The 27,858-nt window shown below is 42.7% G+C and overlaps 1 protein-coding gene across 14 annotated transcripts in view; it reads left to right on the top strand.

Moving 5' to 3' along the window:
* The window catches only part of clasp2 (cytoplasmic linker associated protein 2), a 570,512-nt gene that overhangs the window by 457,922 nt on the left and 84,732 nt on the right, over positions 1 to 27,858 (top strand). For 9 of the 14 annotated variants that reach the window (XM_078540106.1, XM_078540107.1, XM_078540109.1 and 6 more), the window contains 3 exons: positions 8,621 to 8,764; positions 19,942 to 20,051; positions 27,102 to 27,258. In XM_078540106.1, coding sequence (XP_078396232.1) covers positions 8,621 to 8,764; positions 19,942 to 20,051; positions 27,102 to 27,258 — 411 coding nt within the window. The remainder of the gene's footprint in view (positions 1 to 8,620; positions 8,765 to 19,941; positions 20,052 to 27,101; positions 27,259 to 27,858) is intronic. The other 5 variants (XM_078540120.1, XM_078540108.1, XM_078540111.1 and 2 more) reach the window with 1 other exon arrangement.

Genomic DNA, 27,858 nt, shown 5'->3' on the forward strand with positions numbered 1-27,858 from the left:
AAGTTAGGGGAAATGCAAGTGAAATGCTGCTTCACTTGAAAGGAGTGTTTCGGCCCTTGGACGGTGAGGAGAGAGGAAGTGAAGGGGCAGGTGTTGCATCTTCTGCGTGGGCATGGGGAGGTGCCATAGGTGGGGGTTGAGGAGTAGGGGGTGATGGAGGAGTGCACCAGGATGTCCCAGAGGGAACGATCCCTACGGAATGCCGCCGGGGGGGTGAAGGGAAGATGTGTTTGGTGGTGGCATCATGCTGGAGTTGGCGGAAATGACGGAGGATGACCCTTTGAATGCGGAGGCTGGTGGGGTGATAAGTGAAGACAAGGGGGACCCTATCATGTTTCTGGGAAGGAGGAGAAGGCGTGAGGGCAGATGCGCGGGATATGGGCCGGACACGGTTGAGGGCCCTGTCAACGACCGTGGGTGGAAAACCTCGATTAAGGAAGAAGGAGGACATGTCAGAGGAGCTGTTTTTGAAGGTAGCGTCATCAGAACAGATGCGACGGAGGTGAAGGAACTGAGAGAATGGGATGGAGTCCTTACAGGAAGCGGAGCGTGAGGAGCTGTAGTCGAGGTAGCTGTGGGAGTCGGTAGGCTTGTAATGGATATTGGTGGACAGTCTATCATCAGAAATTGAGACAGAGAGGTCAAGTAAGGGAAGAGAAGTGTCAGAGATGGACCATGTGAAAATGATGGAGGGGTGGAGATTGGAAGCAAAATTAATAAATTTTTCCAGGTCCCGACGAGAGCATGAAGCAGCACCGAAGTAATCATCGATGTACCGGAGAAAGAGTTGTGGGAGGGGGCCGGAGTAGGACTGGAACAAGGAATGTTCCACATACCCCATAAAGAGACAGGCATAGCTGGGGCCCATGCGGGTACCCATAGCCACACCTTTTATTTGGAGGAAGTGAGAGGAGTTAAAGGAGAAATTGTTCAGTGTGAGAACAAGTTCAGCCAGACGGAGGAGAGTAGTGGTGGATGGGGATTGTTGGGGCCTCTGTTCAAGGAAGAAGCTAAGGGCCCTCAGACCATCCTGGTGGGGGATGGAGTTGTAGAGGGATTGGACATCCATGGTGAAGAGGAAGCGGTTGGGGCCAGGGAACTGGAAATTGTTGATGTGACGTAAGGTGTCAGAGGAATCACGGATGTAGGTGGGAAGGGACTGGACAAGGGGAGAGAGAAGGGAGTCAAGATAACGAGAAATGAGTTCCGTGGGGCAGGAACAGGCTGACACGATCGGTCTGCCAGGACAGTTCTGTTTGTGGATCATTACAAGCTATTAAACAGGTACAAAAGTAATCAGAAAGGCTAATAGAATGTTAGCTTTTATCTCAAGAGAACTGGACTATGAAGGGGAACAAATTATGCTTCAGTTTGAATAGATCCTTGGTCATACCCCATCTGAATTACACATTGGATACAGCACCTGCAGAAGCATATATTGCAGATTCACCAGAACAATACTGGGGTTTGATGGGTTAAATTATATGGTGAGGTTACAAAACTTAGTTTGTCTTATGTTGTTAATATACGGTTCAGGGTGATCTAATTAAGGTGTGGAAAATGATGAAAGGACTCGATAGGATAGATACAGAGGAACTATGGCCTGTTGTGGGAGAATCCAGTGCATGGGGCACAGTCATAAAATCAGAGCTAAGCCATTGGGGGATGAAAGAAGGAGACACACTTTCTGCTCAATGGATTGCAGAAAACTCTTCCCCCCAAATGGCGATTTTATTTTCAAATTAATTCACTGGCTGTGGGCCTGAATGACGTGGCCAGAATTTATTGTCCACCGTAAAGTGTTCTTGTGTTTGGTAGACAATTTCAGAGGGCAGTTAAGAGTCAGCCACATTACTTTGGGCCTGGAGTCACATTTAGGCCAGGCCGGATAAGTATGGCAGATTTTCTTCCCGACAGGACATTAGTGAACCAAATGATTTTTAGAACAATCCTGTAGTTTCATAGTCATCATTCCTGATAAAAATTCAGTTTATTCCAGATTTTAATTTAATTGAACTAACTAAATTTAAATTCCCCAGCTGCCGTGGTGTGATTTGAACTCCTGGTTTATTAGTCCAAGCCTCTGGATTACTAGTCCAGTAACATAATCACTTTGCTACTGTAGCCTCCATGCTGGGTCAATTAAAATGCTCAAGATCTAGGTTGACAGAATTTTGTTAATTAAGGGTATTTAGGGAAATGGATCAATGATGGGTAACTGGAGTTGAGATGCAGATCAGCCATAAGATAAGATAGGATGGCAGAACATGTCCAGAGACTGAATGGCCTACTCTTGTTTCTATGATGGGTCTAACAGTTCTCAAAAAGTCCACTCTCTGCTTTTTTTTAGATTCATTTCATGGGATGTGGGCTTCGCTGGCTGGGCCAGCATTTATTGCCCATCCCTAATTGCCCTTGAGAAGGTGGTGGTGAGCTGCCTTCTTGAACCACTGCAGTAATTGTGGCTTCGGTACACACACATTGCTGTTAGGAACAGAGTCCCAAGATTTTGACCCAGCAACAGTGAAGGAACGGCGATATATTTCCAAGTCTGGATGGTGAGTGACTTGGAGGGGAACTTTCAGGTGCTGGTGTTCCCATCTATCTGCTGCCCTTGTCCTTCTAGATGGTAGTGGTCGTGGGTTTAGAAGGTGCTGTCAAAGGAGCCTTGGTGAATTTCTGCAGTGCATCTTGTCGAAGGTACACATTGCTGCTACTGTGCACCAATGGTGGAGGGAGTGAATGTTTGTGGATGTGGTGCCAATCAAGCGGGCTGCTTTGTCCTGGACAGTGTCAAGTTTCTTGAGTGTTGTTGGAGCTGCGCTCATCCAGGTAAGTGGGGAGTATTCCATCATACTCCTGACTTGTACCTTGTATATGGTGGACAGGCTTTGGGGATTTAGGAGGTGAGTTACTCATCACACGACTCCTAGCCTCTGACGTGCACTTGTAGCCACAGTATTTATATGGTCAATGGTAATCCCCAGAATGTTGATGGTGGGGGATTCAGTGATGGCAATGCCATTGAACATCAAGGGGCAATGCATGGATTCTCTCTTGTTGGAGATGGTCATTGTTTGACACTTGTGTAGCACAAATGTTAGTTGCTACTCATCAGCTCAAACCAGGATATTGTCCAGGTGTTGCTGCATTTGGACATGGACCGCTTCAGTATCTGAGGAGTCGTGAATGGTGCTGAACATTGTGCAATCATCAGCGAACATCCCCACTTCTGACTTTATGATGGAAGGAAGGTCATTGATGAAGCAGCTGAAGATGGTTGGGTATAGGACGCTACCCTGAGGAACTCCTGCAATGATGTCCTGGAGCTGACTGACCTCCAAAAATCACAACCATCTCCCTTTGTGTTAGGTATGATTCCAACAGCGGAGAGTTTCCCCCCGATTCCAGTTTTTCTAGGGCTCCTTGATGCCACCTTTGGTCAAAAGTGGTTATGTTGCAAAAGACAAATGTTACATTTGAGCTTTTCTTCAATCTCTTGGGTAGGTACCTTTTCTATGTGCACATCCTTGTTTCTTCTCATATCCAGGACTCTCAAGTTAGGGATTTACAAGGTATCAATATTGTTGACCCTACATTCAATTAACAACGTTCAGCTCACAGAGCCTTTGAAATTGATCAATTGTTTCAGATCCTATAGCGGTGAGATCTCCCTGTTCATATGGTTGTCTAGATATATAGCAAGGTAGCCCGCAGGCTTTCCACTTGATAGATGTTGCTCTTGAGAGAACCAACCAGGTATACAGTGTTTTTTTCCCATCGGTCATTTACACTGTATTAGCACATACACACCTTCCAGCAATAAAACAAATGGTTTGTACGTTAGCACCAGTGTGAGTACATATCTATGGTGTATAAAATCTCAGCTGTTTTCTCGAATAGACAGTTTCATTGTTTGTTCAATTAAGCCTATCACCTTTTATTTAAGGTTCATGTGGTAGCTATTGGCAGGAATTTAGATGTTGGCTGCAGCTTTTATCCAGCATATTAAATAAAGATTTTCACACCTCCACCTCCAAGAAATGCAGAAAATGGCAGGATTACATGGATGGGCATATATTTTGTATGAGTTTAACTAGATCTCAGAGTTATCCAAAATTTATGTCAGGGAATATTTTCTTTAAACCTTTATTCATCATTTGGTACTTATGCACTTGAGGGAAGATTCAATGTCTCCATTCTGCAAATTAGGCCCAGGAGCACCTGACAATCTTACAGCTCTTTGGCTTATTCAAACATATTGAGGGACAGTTTCCATGTAAATTCTCCCAATCTACTAACGTGACTTCGGCATAAGATTTGTGAAAACCAATCGTCCTTTAATTAACAATAATCACTTTTGGGGATCCCACTTTTCCACTTAAATTTCAGCAGATCAGTAGAAATCCCACAGAAATTTGAGGTGATTTGTCTAAATCCACTACAGAGCTGCATTAGCCTAAAACTTTTTTTTAAACTGTTCATTGTTGAAATAAAGATTTTTTATTCGATCATGGGATGTGGGCATCACTGGAAAGGCCAGCATTTAATGCTCATTCCAAATTGTGCTTGAGATGGTGGTGGTGAGCTGCCTTCTTAAGCTGTTATATTCTTTGAGGTGTAGTACACCCACAGTGCTGCTAGAGAAGAAGTTCCAGGATTTTGACTCAGCAATGGTGAAGGAAAGGCGATATAATTGCAAGTCAGGATGGTGAGCGACTTGGAGGGGAACTGCAATTGGCGCATTCCCATGTGCCTGCTACCCTTGTTCTTTATAGGTAGTAGAGACCACGGATTTTGGAGATTCTGTTAAAGGAATCTTGGTGAGTTGCTGCAGTGCATGTTGCAGATGGCACCAACAGCAACAGATGCTGCTACTATGTGCCAGTGTGGAAGAAGTGAATGTTTAAGGTCGTGTATAGTGTGCTGATCAAGCAGGCTGCTTTTTCCTGGATGGTATTGAACTTCTTGGGTGTTGTGGAAGCTGCATTCATCTGGATAAGTGGGGAGCATTTCATCACAGTCTGACGTGTGCTTTTTGGTGGTGGATAGACTGTGGAGTTGGGAGAATCTCACCACAAGATTCCCAATCGCTGACCTCTTTTAGCCACGGTATTTATGCAGCTGATCGAATGAAGTTTCTGGTCAATGGGAACCTTAAGATTGTTGATGCAGGGGGATTCAACAATGCTAACACTGTCAGATGTCAGAAGGGAGATGGTTAGATTCTGTCTTGTTTAGCTGGTCATTGCCTGGCACTTATGGCACTAATGGTACTTGCCACTTATTAGTCCATGCCTGAAAGTTGTCCAGGTCTTGCTGCACACAGGCATTATTTGAGGAGTTACAAATGGATTTGAAACACTGCGTAATGATCAACGAGCGTCCACACTTCTGACATTGCGATGGAGGGAAGGTGGTTGATGAAGCAGCTGAAGATGTTTGGGCTGAAGACACTGCTTTGAAGAACTCCTGCAGCAGTGTCCTGGGGCTGAGATGATTGGTCTCCAACAGCTACTATCTTCCTTTGTGCTAGCTATGACTCCAACCATTGGAGGGGTCCCCCCGATTCCCATTGACTTCAATTTTGCTATGGCGCCTTGATGCCACACCCGGTTAAATGCTGCCTTGATGTCAAGGGCAGTCTCTCTCGCCTCACTTCTGGAATCCCACTCTTTTGTCCATGTTTGCACTAAAGATGTAATGAGGCCTGCAGCCAAGTAGTCTTGACAGAACCCAAACTGAGCATCAGCGAACAGGTTTTTGCTGAATAAGAGCTGTTTGATAGTTCTACTGAAAACAACTGTCACCACTTCACTTATGATTGAGAGTAACTTGATGGGATAGTAATTGACCGGATTGGATTTATCCTACTCTTTATGGACAGGACATAACTGGGCAAGTTTCCACATTACCAGGTAGATACCAGTGTTATATCTGTACTTGAACTACTTGGCTAGGGTGGGTGGCTTGTTCTGGAGCACAAACCTTCAGCATTACAGCCGGGATGCTGTCTAGACCCATTGTCATTGGTGTGTCCACATGGAGTGAAGCAAATTGGCTGAAGACTGGTGTCTGTAATGCTTGGGGACTGCAGGATGAGGCTGAAATGGATCCTCCTCTTGGCACTTCTAGCTAAAGATGGTGGCAAATGCTTCAGCCCCGTCTTTTGCACTGAAATGCTGAGCTGCACCATCATTGAGGGTGGGGATGTTCATGGATCTGCCACCTCCTGTTAGTTGTTTAATTGTCCACCACCATTCATGACTTGATGTGACAAGACTCCAGAGCTTTTATCTGATCAGTTTGTTTTAGGATTGGATAGCATGCTGCTCCTACTGTTCAGTGTGTTTGTAGTCCTGTATTGTAGCTTCACCATTGTACCTCATTTTATAGGTGTGTTCAGTGCTGCTCCCGGTGTGCTCTCCTTCACTACTCATTGAACCTTAGCGTGATAGTAGCGTGAGAGATATGCCAGGCCATGAGGTTGTAATTTGTGTGGAGTACAATTCTGCTGCTCCTGATGGCATCTCAGGCATGCCCAGTTTTGAACTCCTTGTTCTGTTCTGAATTTATCACATTTAGCACTGTGGTAGTGCCACACAACAAAGTGGCGGGTGTCCTCAATGTGAAGACGGCACTTCTCCACATGGAGTCCAGAATCAATGTTGAGAACTCCCAGGGACACACCCTCCTGACTGTATACTACTATGCCACCACCTCTGGTGAGTCTGAGTCTCTCTCTCTCTTGCTGGTAGGGTAGGATATACCCAGGGATGGTGGTAAGGGTGGCTGGGGCATTTGCTGTGAAGTATGATTTGGTAAGGATGAGTATATCAGGTTGTTGCTTCCCTCATCTCTGAGACAGCTCTTCCAATTTTGTCGCAAGCCCCCAGATTTTGCGAGGTGGACTTACCAGAATCGATTGGACTTTCTGTGCCTTTGCCATATTTGATGCCTAGGCTAATGCTCTGTTTTATATTTTAATACAACTGAGTGGCTTGCTAGATCAATAAGGGTCAACCACATTGTTGTGGGTCTGGAGTCGCATGTGGGTCAGACCAGGTAATAAGAGCAAATTTCCTTTCATAAAGGACATTAGTGAGCCAGATGGGTTTTTTAACAACAACCTGGTAGTTTCATGATCACCATTACTGAAACTAGTTTTTTTGTTCCCAATTTAGTTAATGGGGTTTATATTCCTCAGCTCTTGTGGTGGAATTTAAACTCAAGTTTCCAAAGCGTTACTCCAGAGCTGAGGATTATAAGTCCAGTAACATTACCACTACGTTGCCATTCCCTCGGAATTATATAATGTCTTTCATGACCTCACAAGCTTCCAAGGCGTATTATGGTCTACATAGTGCATTTGAAGTGGAGTTACTGTTGTAATATAGGCAACACGGCAGCCAATTTGCACACACAAAGGATCCACGACCAGCAGTGGACTAAAGGACCAGATAATCTTTGTTTAGTAATGATGATTGAGGGATAAATGTTAGCCAGAACAACGAGAGATCTCCTGGCAACCGAAAGCTCAGTGTCACACTTATGGACTGAACAAAGGTGTTCTGCAGAGCAAGCACCCACTCTGCTCTTGGTCACCCCAATTTGGAGGAGACCACATCATGAGCAGCGAATGCAGAATACTAAGTTGAAAACACAAATAAATCACTGTTCAGCATGATCACCTGTCATTTTAATTCTCGCTCTACACCCAATCTGACATTTCTCCCACTCCCATCTTTCCCTGCTTGGCTTAGAAACTGTTGCATCTGTAAGCACTCCCAGTTCTGACAAAGGGTCATTGCCCTGAAACTTGGGCGGGATTTTCCACACCTACCCGCTGCCGGGATCTTCCGGTCCCGCCGCAAGTCAATGGACTTATGGCTGGGGCCCCGCCTCGCCCGCGGAGGGTCCCACCCATGACATGCCCAGAAAATCCCGGTCTTTAACTCTATTTCTCTTTCCACAGACGCAGCCAGAACTGCTGAGTGTATCAGTATTTTCTGTTTTTATTTTAAATCAGGAGATCGTTCAATCATCTCCAAAATAAACTATAAGCATTGTATAGGCTACTGAGAGAATTTCGTTTGCACTTTGAAATAGTTCCTTGATAGGGCTTCAGTTCACTCTCTCATTCAGAAGACAGTGATAGTGCAGTCGTACTTTAATGCTGCGTTGCATTGTGTCAGCCAATAGAACAGATATTTTAGAAAATATTGAGGATCTAGAAAACTTTATAAATGTCCTTAGCCCATCATTCTAATGTCTACATTTAGGTGAAATTTTAACATTTCCAACTTAGTGAGCAATAATATGCATCAGTAGTTTACAGAGACGCTGCTGCAAATGGCAAATCAAGAGTGTTATTCCAGTTGAAATTGGTAAAAATTTGATTAATTGACTAAAATGTGAAAAATGTTGATGCCATTGTACCGAAAGTTTGATGACTTATGTCAGTTAAGGACTACTCCTTTAAGTAAAAAGATATTTAAATAATTGATAGTGATAGATTTATGTGAAACTGGAGAAACGCTGCACAGATTATTTTATGGAAGTTTTAGGTATGATGATGGGTGGAACTAATTTTTCTTCTCATTTGCTTTTCTTGTTTTAGGCAGCTCAAGCGGTTTTGATATGCCTATTCCAACTCAACACTCCAGAGTTCAGCATGCTGCTTGGAGCTCTACCCAAAACATTCCAGGATGGAGCCACCAAACTTCTTCAAACCCATCTTCGTAGCTTAGCCAGCACCACCCAGGTAATTTATATGGTAATAATTACAATAATTGATAATTCAGTCAGTTACTGAGCATTGAACACTGGAGCACCAGGACAGTCATGAACTACAAGAACAAAACTTGAAGAATCTAGCTCATGCTATTTTCCTACCTGCAAATTTAAGCACACTTCTTTCCAACTGCCTTGTGTATATACCAGACTATTTGTTAAACTTTGTTTTAATTAAAGCAGGTTGTTAATGTAGTTCAGTCATCTCATTTGAGGTAGACTTGCCAAGTGACTTATTTTTGGCATCAGCACATGTAAAGCACTTAACTGTTCCAGGAAATATTATATCTTTACCCTCTAGTATTTTGTAACAAAAGCTGACTTGTGGCCTTTGATTATACATTGAGATATTCCAGTAGCCAGCAGAACATCTTTAACTTTGCTTTATTGAATTGGTTTTCATTTTTCTTCCTGTAAACTATTGAGCTCAGCACACCCATCTTGCAAAATTAAGATAATCACTTCTTGAGGCCAATTTCTTGCAGTATATTTCTAGTTACACTTTGATGGGGAGACCAGTAGCTGCACAAACATAATGACCATATTACTATATTTCATAATCCATTTGTTTCTGACTGAGGAAAATTTTAGAAGACGTACAGACTCAGTTATTCGTTATATAGGTATTGTTTCATTACATACTTCGAATATTACAAAACTTTCAGCAAGCTCTGATGGAAATCCATCTTGTTGTTTCAAAACTCATAAATGTTGTAAACAGTGAGGAGAATAGTAATAGACTCCAGGAGGACATGAACATAGACTGATGAGGCAGACACATGGCAGATGAAATTTAAAATAGAAGTGTGAAGTGATTCATTTTTATAGGAAGAATGAGGAAATGCAATATAAATTGAATGGTACAATTTTAAAAGGAATGCAGGAACCAAGAGACCTTGGAAGTGGACATAACTCTTTAGAGGTGACATGACGAAAAGGCTGTTCTCGAAATAATGAAACCCTTAACTTTATAAGTAGAGGAATAAAGTACAAAAGCAAAGAAGTTATGTTGAACCTTTATAAAACAATGGCTGGAATATTGTGACTAATTCTGGGCACTACAGTTTAGAAAAGATGTAAAGGCTTTAGGGAGGATGCAGAAGAAATGTACCAGAATAGTACCAGGGATGAAAGACTTCAGTTAGGTGGTGAGACTAGAAAAACTGGGATTGTTCTCCTTAGATGGATTAAGTTTAGGGGGGATTTGATCGAAGTGTTCGAGATCATGAAGGACTTTGATAGAGAAAATAAGGAGAAACTTATTCCAGTGGAATATGGTTTGGCTGCCAGAAGATACAGATTTAAGGTAATTGGAAAAAAAACCAGAGGCATCATGAGGGAAGAAAAATATTATATTGTAAGTTGTTAATATCTGGAAGGCACTACCTGAAAGAGTGGTGGAAGCAGATTCAGTAATAAATTTTGCAAAGGGAATTGGGCAAATAGTTGGAAGGGGAAAAATCTGCAGGGCTATGGGGAGAGAGCAATAGAATGATTGATTTTCCAAAGAGCCACTACAATTAACTGGACGAGAGTCAACCTCAATGAGGCAAGAAAGGAGATGGGCCAGATAGACTGGAACAAAAGATTGGCGGGAAAAACTGTAGCTGAACAATGGGCTACTTTCAAAAAAGAATTGGTTCAGTCACAGTCAAGGTATATTCCATCGAAAGGGAAAGGGTAGGGCAAATAAGTCCAGAGCTTCCTGGATGAAAAAGGAGATGCCAGTCTTCAGCCCATCAGAGTCACGTTAAATGATACCAAGCAACTGCTAAAGGCATAGACATGGCAAAGCCTATAGCCCCTGACAACATGCCAGTCGTAATGTTGAACTACCAGAACTAGTCCAGGCCTCCAGAACTAGTCGCGCCTCTAGCCAAGCTGTTCTGGTACAGCAACAGCACTGGCATCTGCCCAACGTGGAAAATTGTTCAGGTATTTCCTGTCCATAAAAAGCAAGACAAATTCAATCCAGCCAATTACCACCCCATCAACCTACAATCAATCATCAGCAAATTGATGGAGGGTGTCATTCACAGTGCTGTCAAGCAACACTTTGTCAGCAACAACCTCCTCACTAATGCTCATTTGAATTTTGCCAGAGGCACTTGGCTCCAGGCCTCATGACTGCCTTGGTCAAAACCTAGACAAAAGAACTGAATTCCAGAGGTGAAGTGTGAGTGACCGCCCTTGACATCAAGGCAGCATTTGACTGAGTTTGGCGTCTAGGAGCCCTAGGAAAATTGAACTTATAGGAATCAGGGGAAAATAATTTCAATGGTCGCACTCATACCCAGCACAAACGAAGATAGTTGTGATTTTTGGAGGCCAAAATCTGAGGCCCAGGATATCGTTGCAGGAGCTCCTCAGCGTAGTGTCCTCAGCCCAGCTATCTTTAGTTGCTTCATCAATGATATTTCCACCATGATAAGGTCAGAAGCGGGGATATTCACTGATGATTGCAGGGTGTTCAGTACTATTGCGACTCCTCCGATACTGAAGCAGTCTATGTCCACTAGGGCAATATTCAGGCTTGGGCTGATAAGTGGCAAGTAACATTCGTGCCACAAGTGTCAGGCAATGGCTATTTTGAGCGAGAGAGAATCTAACCGTCTTCCTTTGATATTCCGTGGTTTTGCTATTGCTGAATCCCCCACCAGAAACAACTGGATCAGCCATATAAATACTGTAGCTACAAGAGCAGATCAGGCTGGAAATTCTGTGGTGAGTAGCCCATCTCCTGACTACCCAAGGCCTGTACATCACCTACAAGGCACCAGTCAGGGGTGTGATGGAACACTTGCACTTCCCTGGATGGGTGTAGCTCCAACAACTCTCGTGAAGCTGAGCATTATCCAGCACAAAGCAGTCTGCTTGATTGGCACCCCATCCACCATCTTAAACATTCACTCCCTCCAACACCAGTGCATAGTGGCAGCAGTGTGTACCATCTACAAGATACACCACAGCAACGTGCTAGCATCTTCAAAATCTCTACCACCTAGAATGAAAGAGCAGCATACACATAGCAACACCACCACCTACAAGTTCCCCTCAAGCCACACGTCATCCTGATTTGGAATAATATCACCATTCCTTTATTGTTGCTGGATCAAAAACCTGTAACTCCCTAACAGCACTTTATGTGTACCTACATTATATGAATTGCAGTGGCTCAGGAAGGTGACTCACCACACCTTCTCAAGGGCAATTTGGCATGCGCAACAAATGTTGGCCTTGGCAGCGATGCTCACATCCCATGAATGAATAAAAAAAGGGCTACTAGCGTCTGATTTTCAGGTTTATTTTTTTGAACAAGGGTATAATACGGGTGGCACCACTTCCATATCTAAGGAGGACTGAAAGATTGTGGCCAGGCCTTGGCAGCAATGCTCATATCCCATGAACGAATAAAATAAGGGCTACTAGCGTCTGATTTTCAGGTTTATCCCTCCCTTTTTTTTTGAACAAGGGTATAATATGGGTGGTACCATTTCCATATCTAAGGAGGACTGAAAGATTGTGGCCAGAGTTTTCCTAATTTCCACTCTTCATTCCCTTAGCAACCTAGGATGCATCCCATCTGGACCAGGTGACTTTTCTACTTTGAGCACTGCCAACCTTTGGGGTACCTCCACTTCATCTATTTTTACCAAATCCAATTTCCCTATTTATCTCTATTACTTCTCTTACTGTGATGTTGGCAACATCGTTTTAGTGATCACAAATGCAAAGTGATTGTTTAGTTGCTCAGCTATGTCATTGATCTCCACAAGAAGAGCTTATTTTCTTGGTCCCTAATCAGCCATACCCTTCCTTCGACTTCCTTTTACTGTTTATATAAGATTTCTGGATTTATGGAATTGCAGAATGGTTACAGCACAGAAGGAGTATCTGTGCTGGCTCTCTGCAACAGCAACTTTCCTTGTCCCACTCCCTGCATTTTCCAAGCAAGGAAGTGCAGTTGAGGCCACAATCTTATTGAATGGTGAAGCAGGCTCAAGGTGTCAAATGGGCTACTCCTGCTCCTATTTCTTATGTCCCATGTAGACATGTAATTTTTTTTCTCTTCAGATAACTGTCCAATTCTCTTCTGAAAGCTGCCTGAACCTGCCACCACCACACTTTCAGGTAGTGCATTCCAAATTGTGACCACTTGCTGTGTAAAAAAAATGTTTTTCCTCATTGCCTTTGCTTCTTTTGCCAATCACCTTAAAACAGTCTCCCCTGGTTCTCAATCCTTCTACAAACTGGAACAGTTTCTTCCTATCTACTCTGTTCAGACCCCTCATGAGTTTGAACATATCTATCCCTTTGATCTTCTCTTTTCCAAGGAGAACAACCCCAGATCTCCAAAATATCCACATAATTAAAATTCCTCATCCCTGGAACCATTCTTGCAAATCTTTTCTGCACCCTCTCTAATATATTCACATCCTTGTGGTGCCCAGAACTTTTTTTCTTAATTCATTCACGGGACGTGGGCGTCGCTGGCTAGGCCAGCATTTTTATAGCCCATTCCTAATTGTCCTTGAGAGGTAGTGGTGAGCTGCCTTCTTGAAGCGCTGCAGTCCATGTGGTGTAGGTACACCCACAGTGCTATTAGGGAGGGAGTTCTAGGATTTTGACGCAGCAACAATGAAGGAATGGTGGTATAGTTCCAAGTCAGGATGGTGTGTAGCTTGGAGGGGAACTTGCAGGTGGTGGTGTTTCCATGCACATGCTATCCTTGCCCTTCTAGGTGGTAGAGATTGCGGGTTTGGAAGGTGCTGTCGAAGGAGTCAAGTGGGCGTTGTCCTGCATGGTGTCGAGCTTCTTGAGTGTTGCTGGAGCTGCATTCATCCAGGCATCCATCACACTCCTGAGTTGTGCCTTGAAGATGGTGGACAGGCTTTTGGGAGTCAGGAGATAAGTTACTCTACGCAAAATTCCCAGCCTCTGACCTGCTCTTGTAGCCACTCTTTTCGTATGGGTTCAGTTTCTGGTCAATGGTAACCTCTAGGATGTTGACAGTTGCGGATTCAGTGATGGTAAAGCCTTTTAATGTCAAGGGTGTTGGGTGAGTTCTCTCTTGTTGGAGATAGTCATCGCCTGGCACTTGTGTGGTGCAATGTTACTTGCCACTTCTCAGCCCAGGCCTGAATGTTGTCCTGGTCTTGCTGCGTATGGGCATGGACTGCTTCAGCATCTGAGGAGTCGCAAATGGTGCTAAACATTGTGCAATCTTCAGCGAACATCCCCACTTCTGACCTTATGATGGAAGGAAGGTCAATAATGTAGCAGCTGGAGGTGGTTGGGCCTAGGACACTATTTTGAGGAACTCGTGCAGTGATGTCCTGAGACTGAGATGATTGACCTCCAACAACCATAACCATCTTCCTTTGTGCTGGGCATGACTTCAACCAGTGGACCGTTTTCCTCCTGATTCCCATTGACTCCAGTTTTGCTAGTGTTCCTTGATCCCACGCTCCAAATGCTGCCTTGATGTCAAGGGAAGCCACTCTCACCTCACCTCTTGAGTTCAGCTCTTTTATTCATGTTTGGAATAAGGATGTAATGAGGTCAGGAGCTGAGTGGAACTGGCAGCTCGGCCACACTGGACACAATACTCCAGCTGTGGCCGAACCCCACTTCTATACAGGTTTATCATAACTTCCTTGCTTTTGTGCTCCATACCCCTACTTTATAAAGCCCAGGAACCTTTATGTTTTATTAACTGCTCTCTCTACCTGCCCTGTCACCTTCAATGATTAGTGCTCCTATGCTCCTGCATCCCCTTTAGAATTGGACCCTTTATTTCATGTTGCCTATCCTCATTCTTCCTACCAATCACTTAACATTTCTGCATTAAATTTCATCTGCCACTTGTCTACCTGTTCCACCAGTTTGTCAATGTCCTCTTGAAGTTTATCACTATCCTCCTTGCAGATCACAATACTTCCAAGTTTACTATCATCTGCAAATTTTGAAGTTGTCCCCTGTTCTAATTTATTCTTATACATTCTTGTTTCCCTATTATTTCCCTTTTCAGTTCTCCTCTATACTATTTGTATTCAACTTGGTTCACTCCTGAATTATCTATCTGGCATTTATCATAAACCTGCTTTTCTATTTCAGTTTAGTCTCTATCTTCAGTCATCAGGGTGCTCTCATTTTGGCTCCTTCCTTTCACCTTCTTTGGAATCTGTCTTGTTTGTACCAAAACTATCTTTTCTTTGAAGGCCTCCCATTGTTCAATTGCCATTTTGCCTGTCAATCTTTGATTCTGGTCTGTCAGAGTGAAACCCTTTTCAACTCACTGAAATTATCTCTCCTCCAGTTGAGTATTTTCACTTTTAATTTTTGCTTGACTTTTTCCATAACCGCAATAAACCTAATATTTTGATCACTGTTCCCCAAGTGCACTTACACTGAAATATGCTTCACTTACCCCACTTCATTCCTCCGAACTAGATCCAGCACAGCTTCCTTCCCTGATGAGCAAAAATTGTTTGCTCTTAACATTCGCATATTTTGTCTAATTTAGGATAATCGATGTCCTCATTATTGCTATGCTAAAGTTTTTGAACCTTTCTGAAATTTTCTTGCAAATTTGATCCTTTGTCTCCTTCCCAACATTTGGTAGTCTATAAAGTAAACCAAGCAGCATAATAACACCTCTATTGTTCCTCAATTGTGATCAAATAGATTCTATCTTTGAGCCCTCAGCTAAATGAACCAACTCTAGTGTTGTAACATTACCTTTGATCAATGATGCCACCCCCTCCTCTTTGTCACCCCATTTCCAGTAAACATTGTAGAATGTATCAATAATGGTGACCATGTAACTACCAGATTGTCAGAAAAACCCATCTCATTCACTCACATCCTTTAGAGAAGAAAATCTGCCATCCTCACCTTGCCTGGCCAATATGTAACTCTGGACCCACAGCAATGTGCTCGACTCTTACCTGTCCTCTGTAATGGCCTAGCAAGCCCAAGTACCAAATTGCCAAGACAAAGCAGAATAAGAATTAAACCAGACAGACCACACAGCAACGAACTAGGCACTGGACACAACAAAGACACATCTAGGCCAGTTGATCTTTCAAAGCCCTCTTTGCTAACATCTGAGGACTTGTGCCAAAATTGGAAGAGCTGCCTCACAAACTAGTATACTAACAGCCTGCCGTAGTCATACTCACAGAATCAGACCTTTCATCCAACTTCCCAAACTCCTCCGTCACCATCTCAGGGATGTCCTGTTCCACCAGCAGAACAGACTCACCAGAGGTGGCAGCACTGGGGTATACAGTTGGGAGGGAGCAGCCCTGGGAGTCAACATTGATTCCGGACGTCATAAAGTCTCATGGCATCACATCAAGCATATGCAAGGAAACCTCCTGCTAATTACCAGCTACTGCCTTCCCTCAGCTAGTGAATCACCGTTTGGAAGGAGCACTGAGGGCAGCAATGGCACAGTAGGTACTAGCCAAGCTGGCCAAGTCCTGATGGACATAGCTTGTAACAGGTTTTGAGGGAGCCAACATGAGACAAAGGCCACAGGTAAATTGTTCAAGTTGTCACAGATGCATCTATCCAATACTGGATTGGTAGAAGTGACCAACTCATAGTCCTGGTAGAGACAAAATCCCTTTTTCACAAAGAAAATGCGCCACTGTGTTGTGTGCCCCTACCACCATGCTAAATAGGATTGATTCAGAACAGATCTTCAAAGCTGTGCATCCATGAGACACTACGAGCCCTCAGCAGTAATATAATTGTATTCCCCTGTAATCTGTCACCTCATGACCCAGAATATCCCTCATTCCACCATTACCATCAAGCGAGGGAACCAACCCTGGCTTAATGAGGTATGAGAACATACCAGGAACAGCACCAGATGTGCCTAAAATGAAATGCCAAATTGGTGAATCTACAAGACTGGACTTACAAGTATGCTACGCAGCAGGCATGGCACGCTGTACTCCGAGCCAAATGGATTCCACAACCAAATGGTCAGATCAGTGCTCTGCATGCCCCGTCACATCCAGTCCTGCATGGTGGTGGACAGTTAACCAACTAATGGAAGAAGGAGGGTCCATGAACAACATTATCCTCAATGATGGTGGTGCTCAGCACGTTTTTTTTTTAATTCATTCATGGGATGTGGGCTTCACTGGCTGGGCCAGCATTTATTGCCCATCCCTAGTTGCCCTTGAGAAGGTGGTGGTGAGCTGCCTTCTTAAACCACTACAGTCCATGTGGTGTAGGTACACCCACAGTGCTGTTAGGAAGGGAATTCCAGGATTTTGACCCAGCGACAGTGAAGGAACGGCGATATATTTCCAAATCAGGATGGTGAGTGACTTGAAGGGGAACTTCCAGGTGGTGGTATTCCCATCTATCTGCTGCCTTTGTCCTTCTAAATGGTAGTAGTCTTGGCTGTCTAAGGAGCCTTGGTGAATTCCTGCAGTGCATCTTGTAGATGGTACACACTATTGCTACTGTGTGTCGGTGGTGGAGGAAGTGAATGTTTGTGGATGTGATGCCAATCAAGCTGGCTGCTTTGTCTTGGATGGTGTCAAGCTTCTTGAGTGTTGTGGGAGTGTTGGGTGCAAAAGACAAGATTGAAGCATTTGCAACCATCTTCAGTCAGATGTACCAAGTGATGATGCATCTCAACCTTCTCCTGAGGTCCTAACCATCACAGAGCCCAGTCTTCAGGCAAGTCAGTTCACTCCACGTGATACCAAAGAAATGGCTTAGTGCACTGGACATGGAAAAGGCTATGGGCCCAACAGCATCCTAGCTGTCGTACTGAAAAGATGTTCTCCAGAACTAGAGTGCCTCTAGCCAAACTATTTTAATATGGCTATAACACTAGCATCTACTCGACAAAGTGGAAAATTGACAAAGCAATTTGCAAAGCGTAAAGCAAGCCAAACCCAATCCTGCTAATTATTGCCTCATCTGTCTAGTCTCAATCATCAGAAAAGTGATGGAAGGAGTCTTTGACAGTGCAATGAAGCAGCACTTACAAATAACTTTCCACAGGTGCATGTTTTGGATTCCACCAGGGCCACTCAGTGCAAGGAGCCCTAGCAAAATTGAAGTTAATGGGAATCGAGAAGACTCTCCACTGGCTATAGTCATACCTAGCACAAAGGATGATGGTTGTGATTGCTGGAGGCCAATCGTCTCAGCCCCAGGCCATCTTTGATTTCCTCAGGATAATGTGCTAGGCCCAATCATCCTGAACAACATTTAGGCTTGGGCTGATTAAGTAGCAAGTGGCATTCACGACACGCAAGTGCCAGGATATGACCATCTCCAACACGAGAGGGTCTAACTACCTCCCCTTGATGATCACTGGCATTACCACCATTGAATCTCCCATTGTCAGTATTATGAGGTCACTTTTGACCAGAGGTTTAACTGGGCTAGTGGCATAAATACTATGGCTACAAAAGCAGGCCAGAGGCTTGGTATTCTGCAGTGACTCACCACCTGACTCCTCAAAGTCTTTCCACCATCTACAAGGCACAAGTCAAGAGTGTGATGAAATACTCTCAACTTGCCTGGATGAGTGCACCACAAACAACACCTGAAGCTCAACACCATCCAGCGCAAAGCAACCTGATTGATCAGTGGCCCATCCACCAACTTAAGCATTTACTCGCTTCACCATTATTGCACCGTGACTGCAGTGTATACCATCCACAAGATCCACTACAACTTAGCAAAATTTCTTCAGCAGCACCTCCAAAACTTGCAATCTCTTCCACTTGGAAGGACAGGGTAGCAGATGTATGGGAACACCATCACTTCCAAGTTCCCTTTCAAGTTACATACAATGCTGACTTGGAAATATACCACTGTTCCTTCATCATCACTGTGAACCCCCTCACTAACAGCACTGTGAATTTTCTTCACCACATGGTCTGCAGCGATTCAAAAGCCACCGTCACCACCTTCTAAAGGGCAGTTAGGATTAGACAACAAATGTTGGCCTTGCTAGTGATGCCCATACCTATGAATGAATAAAATAAGAGCCGAGAATATTAGGTGCCCATTCCTTCCCTTGTTTGAACCAGGCCTTTGTTATTGCTGCTGCATCATAATCCCATGTGGCTATTTGTGCCTGCAGCTCGCCATCCTTAATCACTACACTCCATGCATTTACACATGTGCACTCCAAACCCATCTTAGTGCGCTTTATGTTTACCCTGTTTGATCCCTCCTGTTTCTGAACTGCTCCTTATTCTAATACTCTATGTTTCTCACAGTCTTTTGTGCACCTTGCATCTTCTCTCTAATGTTTCATCCTGGTACCCCTCTCCCTGCCAAATTAGTTGAAGCCCTCCCAAACAGCACTATTTGAACTCCCCACGACAACATTGCTCCGGACCTCTTGATGCGCAACGCATCCAACTTGTACAGGTCCCTCCAAACTGAAATCCTCCCTGCTACATCATCTTGAGACTGTTGTTGGGTGAGAGGTTACAGTTACAGAAGAAAGGCTTGATAGTTTCACTGAAGCTGAGAATGTTGATGGGTAACCTGGTAGAGATCTTCAGTATTAGTAAGGATTTGACTGTTTCCACTGATTGATGAGTTGGGGGCAACATGTAAGATAAATCACAAAAAGTGAGATTGGCAAAAAATGCCTTCACACAGGAGTTTATGAAGCCTTAAGTATTTTCAAATAGGAATTAGAAAGATGCAAGAAGAGGAATATTGGAGAAGGAGCAAGAGAATTAGATCAGACTAGTTTACCCAGTTAAAAACAAGAAACGTGATGGGTTGAAAGGCCTCTCTACTGAAAAGTTTTACAGGAGGAACCACACATCCTCATTACAAACACGAGCTATTGTCAGTTAATTTTAGTTATAACCTTGAATATAGTGTTTTTGGCTAAAGTACAGTGGCATTTTGTGGGGAGGTGAGATACATGTATCGTGGTATATGATATAATAATGTTGGACATTACTAAATGATGATCTATTGGCCACATAGACTGCTAAACTGTAAGATCATGAATGAAAGAATTGTTTAAAAAAATACATTTTCCAAGATGTTAACTTATTTTATTGGTTTTTGCTTTAGATAGAATTGGGAAATCGCTTTACTAAATGTTAATTGCATTTAACTTTTCCTTTAACAAAGCAGGGATCTGGCAACAGTTCTATAACACGAAGCACACCACGTTCACCTGCAGGTTGGACCAGTCCCCTCACTTCGCCAACCAACACAACTCAGAATACTCTACCACCAAGGTAATGTGAATGTGAGAGGCAAGACACTGTTAGTTATTGATAAATAAACTCGCAAACTGGAATTTATGCATCATTTCAAAGAATTTTTGCAGCTTCAGAAATAAATTCTCATAAAGTATTTAGATGTTGATGTAGGTAGATTTAATTAGAAGCATGAGTTAATATAATCACATAAAAAATGCATTGAAAACTCACATTAGTAGTCCACTAGAATTTGTGCAATTTAGGAATAACCTAAATACCTCAGTGAAGCAACATGTGAAAAAGCAGTGCAGAAAAGCAAAGCCACCTTTGGCTTTACTGAAAACAGTACAACAGACTTGTAAGCATTGCATTGCCTTTGATCAATATAGTGAGTATATCTGGTTAGAGAGTAGATTACAATAATTGGAATTTTAAGTCTTTTTTCCCCAAGCTTACTGTTAGAATTTGGGATCTCTCCCAACACTTGTAACTGATATTCACAATCAAAAAGCAATTTCTATAGCAGATTATGTCCCACAATCCCATGAAAACCGATAACTTTTAAAAAGATAATTGAATTCCCAGTGACAAACTCAAATAATCACATGACAATATTTCAAGTTTAAAAACTTCTACTGAAACAAAGAGGCTAAAAGCAACAACAACTAAACATCACTTAGCAGGCAACTAATATTCTAAAGTACAGAAAAGATAACCCGTATTAGTACTTTAACATGACCAATAACCCCACCCCATATGGCATGCGTGTAGATTACAACACACTCTCCATAGGATTACAATCTTTGTAGGTAACAATCAACAGCCATTCCCAGATTCCAATGGCTTTACATCTCCCTGCTTTGCTGAGTCCTTGCTTATGGTGACCCTTCATCTTTGGAGAATTACCAAACTGACTGCCAGCAGTAAGGTCTGCTCTGGTGATTTTTTTTTTTTCCCCTCCTGGCATCTCCAGGGCAAATCTTTGAGAGTCTTTAGATTGCCACAGGATGCATGCCTTTGACCAGGCACTATTCTCACTCCCGCATTCTGCCTGGTAGCTCGCTGAGGAGTCATAGCTGCCTCCTCTCTGCTGACCACACCAGCTGCAGTGTTTTGTCTCTGAGAAACCTCTCTCTCTTTCTGTGCACAGTAACTCAGACCGAAAGTCAGTCCAGTCAGCCCAGCTGCTCCTTCCTTTGTTTTCAGGTGTGAACATTTTGCAACTTGCTCCCAGTAAGTTTCAACCTGGGCCCCCCTGTCCCCATGGTAAGTCACCCAGGCTTGTTGTCAGGTAGAATTTGAAGCAGATCACATGACCGTCCCTCTTCATTCCTCCATTTTACCTTGAATTAAAGAGAGAGCTCCAAAACATGGTCATCTTATAAAATCTAGATAACATAAGACTTTTGAATCTGCAACTGCACATGCAGCCCTGGTGTGAGTGTATATGCCACAAAAATAAACATTAGCACATCTATGGCCATGTGGAATATGCATCACATTCTTCTGTCTCAAAGGTGATAAATGTTAGTTTTTAAATCAATGTTTGCAACCTGTAGACCCTACTTTTCCTTCAGTTATCCTCTGGCCTTATGTATTTATTAAAAACATCTTTGGGTTTTCCTTGATTTTACTTGCCAATATTTGTTCATGCCCCCTTTTGCTTTCCTAATTTCCTTTTTAGCCCATTTCATCCCTAACATTTTTATACTTCTCTTGGTTTCCTAAAGTATTGAGCCCTCGCTATCTGTCATAAGCTTTCCATTTTTTCTTTACCCTCTCCTTTAAGCCCTTTGACATCTAGGGGGTCAGTATATGTTAGCCCCTTTTCCTTAAGGGAACATAGTTGTTCTGATCTTTTACTATTTCTTCCTTGAATGCTTCCCACTGACCTGGCACTGATTTACCTTTAACTAGCTGTTTCCAGTCCACTTTAACCAAACCACATCTCAGCTTTAACCCCAGTAGAGAACCTTGGTTCTGATCTATCTTTGTCCTTTTCCATAAATCTAACTGAATTATAATCACTTCCAACTAAGTACTTGCCACGTGATAATCCCTTCCACCCGCCCAGCTTCATTCCTTAAAACCACACCCAGAACCGCTCCCTCTCTTGTTGAGCTTGCTACGTACTGGCTTAGAAAGTTCTCATGAATGCATTTTAAGAATTCTGCTCCCTCTGTGCCTTTCACATTAATTCTATCCCAGTTAATACTATGGTAGTTGGAACCCCCATTATTTACTGTCCTACTGAAGTGCCTCACTTTCAGAAAATGCTTCTTTTCTGTAAACAGGGAAAGAAAAAGGCTGAAATTTGCAAACAGGAAAAACCTGTGATTGATCATTTGTATAAAGCTCTGTCATCCAACTGTCAAGCTGTCTTTTTATCCATTCTCTGGATGTGGGCGTCACTGGCAGGGCCAGCATTTATTACTGATCACTAGATGCCCTTGGAGAAAATCAAAGAAGAATAAGAAAGATTTGCACTTACATAGTGCTTTTCATGATCACCAGACGTCTCAAAGTGCTTTGCAGTGTTGTAATTGTTACGATGTAATGATTTGTGGTAGAACTGGGTGGGTTTCTACACCACATCAGAGGGTAGTTGAAGGTCAACCATGTTGATGTGGAACTAGGGTCATATATAGGTAGACCTTGGGAGGGTGGCAGGTTTTCTTTTTTAAAGGATATTAATAAACCAGTTGAGTTTTTCATAACAGTCTGACAGCTTTATAGTCACTTTTACTGATATAGCTTTTTATTTCCATGTTTTTAACTGAATTCAAATTCTCAAACTGATGTGATGGGATTTGAACTCACGTGCTCTGATTATTTGGAAAAACTCAGCAGGTCTGGCAGCATCGGTGGAGAAGAGCACAGTTGACGTTTTGAGTCCTCATGACCCTTCAACAGAACTGTTGAAGGGTCATGAGGACTCGAGACGTCAACTGTGCTCTTCTCCACCGATGCTGCCAGACCTGCTGAGTTTTTCCAGGTACTTTTGTTTTTGTTTTTGTTTTGGATTTCCAGCATCCGCAGTTCTTTGCTTTTATTTTTGCTCTGATTATTTGTTCAGGCCTCTGGATTGTTGGTCCAATATCATAACCACTAAGCTACCATACTCTTTTTTTTTAAAATTGCTCAACCACCAACTCTTTTGTTGAACAAAGGTATTTTTCTTATGAGGAGGTAAGTGAAATACTTTCTTTAGATTAGAAAACAATGAAAAAGAACTTGCATTTATATAATGCCTTTCATGACCTCAGGATATCCCAAAGTATTTTACAGCCAATGAAGTACTTTTAAAGTGTAGTCAATTTTATAATGCAGGAAACACAGCAGCCAACTTGCATACGATAAGCTTCCACAAATAGTGATGTGAGATTGACCAGATGATCTGTTTCAGTGATGCTGGTTGAGGGATAAATATCGGCCAGGACACTGAGAAAAACGTCCCTGCTTTTCTTCGAAATAGTGTCATGTGTGATCTTTTATGTCCACCTGAGAGGGCAGATGAGGCCTTAGCCTAACATTTCATATGAAAGATGGCACCTTTGACAGTGCAACATTTCCCAATTATGCACCTGGGCATTAGCCTAGATTTTGTGCTCAAGCTTCTGGAGTGGGACTTGCCTCTAAACCAGAAGGTTGTGAGTTCATCGGTCCTACCACTTCCAACACATCTGTGAACAGCCATGCTTGAGAAAGTAGTATATTTTGGCATAAATCAGCTTATATTATCCACGATATGTTTGCTTTTCTTTGGCTCAGGTACTTAGAACAGAGAATTTGATTTTTTTTGAAACAGGAGGCTACATATATTTAAGGTTACAAAAACTGATCCCTCTTTTTTTTGAGTGAGCTGATTTGAACGAGGCAGCAGCTCGAAGAACTAAGAATAGCCAGTGTATCTATATTAAAAGAAGAAAACATCAGACAGGGTTCCAGCTTCAGCTTGTTTATCTACTTGCTACATTGTACGTGGATAATGTTAGCAGATAGGATTATCCTTGACTGTGCTGCCTTCACTTCTCTCCTTCATGGGTTTATCATCCTGGCTACACCTTCTAGCGAATGCCATGAAAAATGGCTTCCTGCAGAAGGTATGGTGGGCTATTAGCCACTGTTGGAATTACACTCTAGTCATTGACGTCAGTGTCTACTAATGATCGTTAACATCTGAAATCAAATTTAAGGAAAACCAAAATCACGTTGTTTATACATTTTGTTCTCCATATTTTGTTCTACTGCTACCCATCTGTTGAAGGAACTTCGTGCATTAGTAATTTTAACAATGTCCTTTTCCCATTCAACACATCATTCCTTTCAACCTCTCTGCCTCTCTGCACTCCCTCTCTGCACTTCAAAAATCATAGTATAATCAGATAAAGTCAACATGGTTTTACGTGAGGGAAATTGTTTGACAAATTTGTTAGCATTTTTTGAGGACCTAACTAGTAGGGTAGATAAAGCAGAACCAATAGATGTAGTATACTTGGATTTTCAAAAGGCATTCAGTAAGGTGCTAGATTAGAGCCCGTTAGCTGAGTTGACGAGATGGCTAGCACGCAGTTCAGTTTAACACCATTAGCATGGGTTCAATTCTCATTTCGGCTGGGGTAGATTGGGACCTGCCTCTTTGCCCTGCCCCTGAGAGTGCAAGGCAATGGCAAACCACCTCTGACAAAAACTGCCAAGAAAATGGCTCAGTATGATGCATCAACAGGTAATGAGCCAAGGCCTTGCCTTTGGGCACAGCACACATGACGGAAGGTGCCACACAAATGGTTAACACACAAGGTAAGGGCCCATGGAGTTGGGGGATATATATTAGCATGGATAGAGGATTGCTTAACAGACCAAAATTGGAGAGTTAGGAATATATGAGCCGTTTTCAAGTTGGCAGGCTGTGACCAGTAAAGTGTTGCAAGGGTCAGTGCTGGGGCCTATTTTTGTTTACAAAAGGCCTGTTGTTATTTACAATCTCTATAAATGCATTGAATGAAGGGACAGAGTGTATTGTAGCCAGATTTTCTGATGATCCAAAGCTAGGTGGGAAAGCAAGTTGTGAGGAGGACAGAGACTGCCGAGGAATGTAGATAGGTTAACTGAGCGGGCAATAAGGTGGGAGATGAAGTATGATGTGGGGAAGTGAGAGATTATTCATTTTGGTCATAAGACTAGAAAAACAGAATATGTTTTAAAAGCATGAAACTTGTAAATGTTGATGTTTAGAGCAACTTGGGTGCACTCGTACAAGGCACACAAAGTTGGAAGGACATAATTGCTGTGGAGAGAATGCAGAAGAGATTCACAAGAATGTTGCCAGGGCTTGAAAATTGCAGATATGATGAGAGATTGGATAGGCTAGAGTTGTTTTCCTTAGAACAGAGGAGGCTGAGGGGTGACCCAATTGAGGTGTACAAAATTGAGGGGCCTAGATAGAGTAGACAGGAAAGACCTGCTTCCCCCACCTGAGGGGTCAATTACCAGGGGGCATAGAATTAAGGTGATTGGTAGAAGGATTAGAGGAGACATGAGGAAAAACTTTTTCATCCAGAGGGTGGTGGGTGTCTAGAATTCACTGCCTAAGTTGATGGTTGAGGCTGAAACGCTCAACTCATTTAAAAGGTACCTGGATCTGCGTCTGAAGTGCTGTAACTTTCAAGGCTACGGACCAGGTACTGGAGAGTGGGATTAAAATGAGCGGCTAGCTTCTTTTTGGCCGGTGCAGACATGATGGGCTGAAAGGCACATGCAGATACAGCACGCATTTAGGAAGGCAAATTGCATGTTGGTCTTTATTGCAAAGGCACAGCAGTACAAGAATAAGGATTGAACAGGGCTTTGATGAAAACCATACCTGGAGAATTGTGCACAGTTTTGATCTCCGTATACAAGGAGGCTTGATGGCTGTACAGCAAAGGTTCACTAGATTGGTTCTTGAGATGAGAGGGTTGTCTTATGAGAGACTGAGAAAATTGAGCCTTTACTCTATGGACTTTGGCAGTATGAGAGGTCATTTCATTGAAACATAGAAGATTCTGAAGGGCTTGACAAGGTAGACACTGCAAGGTTGTTTCCCCAGCTGGGGAATCTTGAACATGGGGGCAAAGCCTCAGAATAAGGGGCCAATCGTTTAGGACTGAGCTTTGTAGAATCGTTACAGCACAGAAGGGGGCCATTTGACTCATTGTGTTTGTGCCAGTTCTCTACAGGAGAAATTCATCTAATGCCACGCTCCTGCCTTTTCCCCATAACGCTGCACATTTTTCCTTTTCCAGTAATTCACTCAGAGTTGTGAATCTTTGGAATTCTCTACCACAGAGGGTTACGGATGTTCCATCATTGAATATGTCTAACACTAAGACAGACAGATATTAGGGGTCTCAGGGAATTGAGGTATGTGGGGAGTGGGCAGGAAAGTGGAGTTAAGGCCAAAGATCAACCATGATTGTATTAAATGACAGAGCAGGCTTACAGGGCTGCGTGGTCTGTTGCTGCTCCTATATCTTAGGTTCCCCTTTTAGGACCCTCCTGTTTGAATATCTCTTTTCCTACCCTCCCGCCCTTTCACCATGGCCTTGTAATTTTTTTCCCTTCATGTACTTATACAATTCTGTTTTGAAAACCACCATTGAATCTGCTTCCACCATCCTTTCATGCAGTTCGCCTCAGATCAATAACCATATACTGCATAAAAGTTTTTCCTCATATTGCGTTTAGGTTTTTTGCCAATCAACTTAAACCTATGTCCCCTGGCCTTTTGCCCATGGGAACAGTTTCTACCTCTGTCCAAATCCCACATAATTTTGATTATCTCCATCAAATCTCCTCTCAACCTTCTTTTAAGGAGAACAGCCCAGCTCCTCCAATCTATCCATGTAACTAAGGTTTCTTATTCCTGAAACTATTCTAGTAACTCTCTTCTGCATCTTCTCCAAGAGACCCTTAGAGAGGATACCTTCCTAAAGTGCATTGTCCAGAATTGGATACAGTCTTCCAGTTGTGGCCAAACCAGTATTTAATCAACCAAAACCTCTGCAATAAAACTTTGACAGTTCACACTTTTTGTTCTGTGAACAGTGCATTTAACTATGACACAGAGAACATGAATTCAGAAGAAATATACTGCTCTCTTCGAGGAATGACTGAAGCAATCCAGAACTTTAGTCTCCTTAGTCAAGAAGAAATGAATGAACCTTTACGACGAGATGCTAAAAAAGATGATGATGGGGAACTGGTGAGTATTTTAAGCATTTCTATGAAAGATATTTCAGCTTAGTTGATGTCAATTGGGGAAGATATTTGTTCGACCATGTAACAATTATGTAGAACGCCCTTCTTTTACTCTTCCCTTACCCTTTAAAATGGCTGTAAATGTATTGAATAATTGGGGTATGAGGTCAATTTCCAGCCTGTGTCTTAAGCTAGTTGAGCTGAGTCAGTATCTAAGGTGCTACTGTTGGCATCAACACTGCTGCTAAGAACATGAAAATCATCCAGGTTCTCACTCCTGAAATCTGACCAGTGACAAATGTGAATCTGTGGACTTAAGATGAGGATATCATCAGGCTTTGCTATAATAATTTCACAATGAAATAGCCTTGCTTCAATTTTCAATGCATTGGTATCTTTTTTACCCTAGAGATCCCAAATACATACACAATGTAAATGTTTCGGAGTTGTTTTCCAGTACTTGTATCGTTCTGCTGGAAATAACATTTACAATATAATGATGGTGAATAACCCCGAATCCTTCCAAAATTCTATTTCCCACCTTTGTTGATAGATACTTAAATTGCTTTTCAACTTATCTACATTAAGACGTATTACAGAGAAT

The sequence above is a fragment of the Cetorhinus maximus genome, chromosome 4 (genome assembly GCF_964194155.1).
Source record: "Cetorhinus maximus chromosome 4, sCetMax3.hap1.1, whole genome shotgun sequence".
Taxonomy (NCBI): Eukaryota; Metazoa; Chordata; class Chondrichthyes; order Lamniformes; family Cetorhinidae; genus Cetorhinus; species Cetorhinus maximus.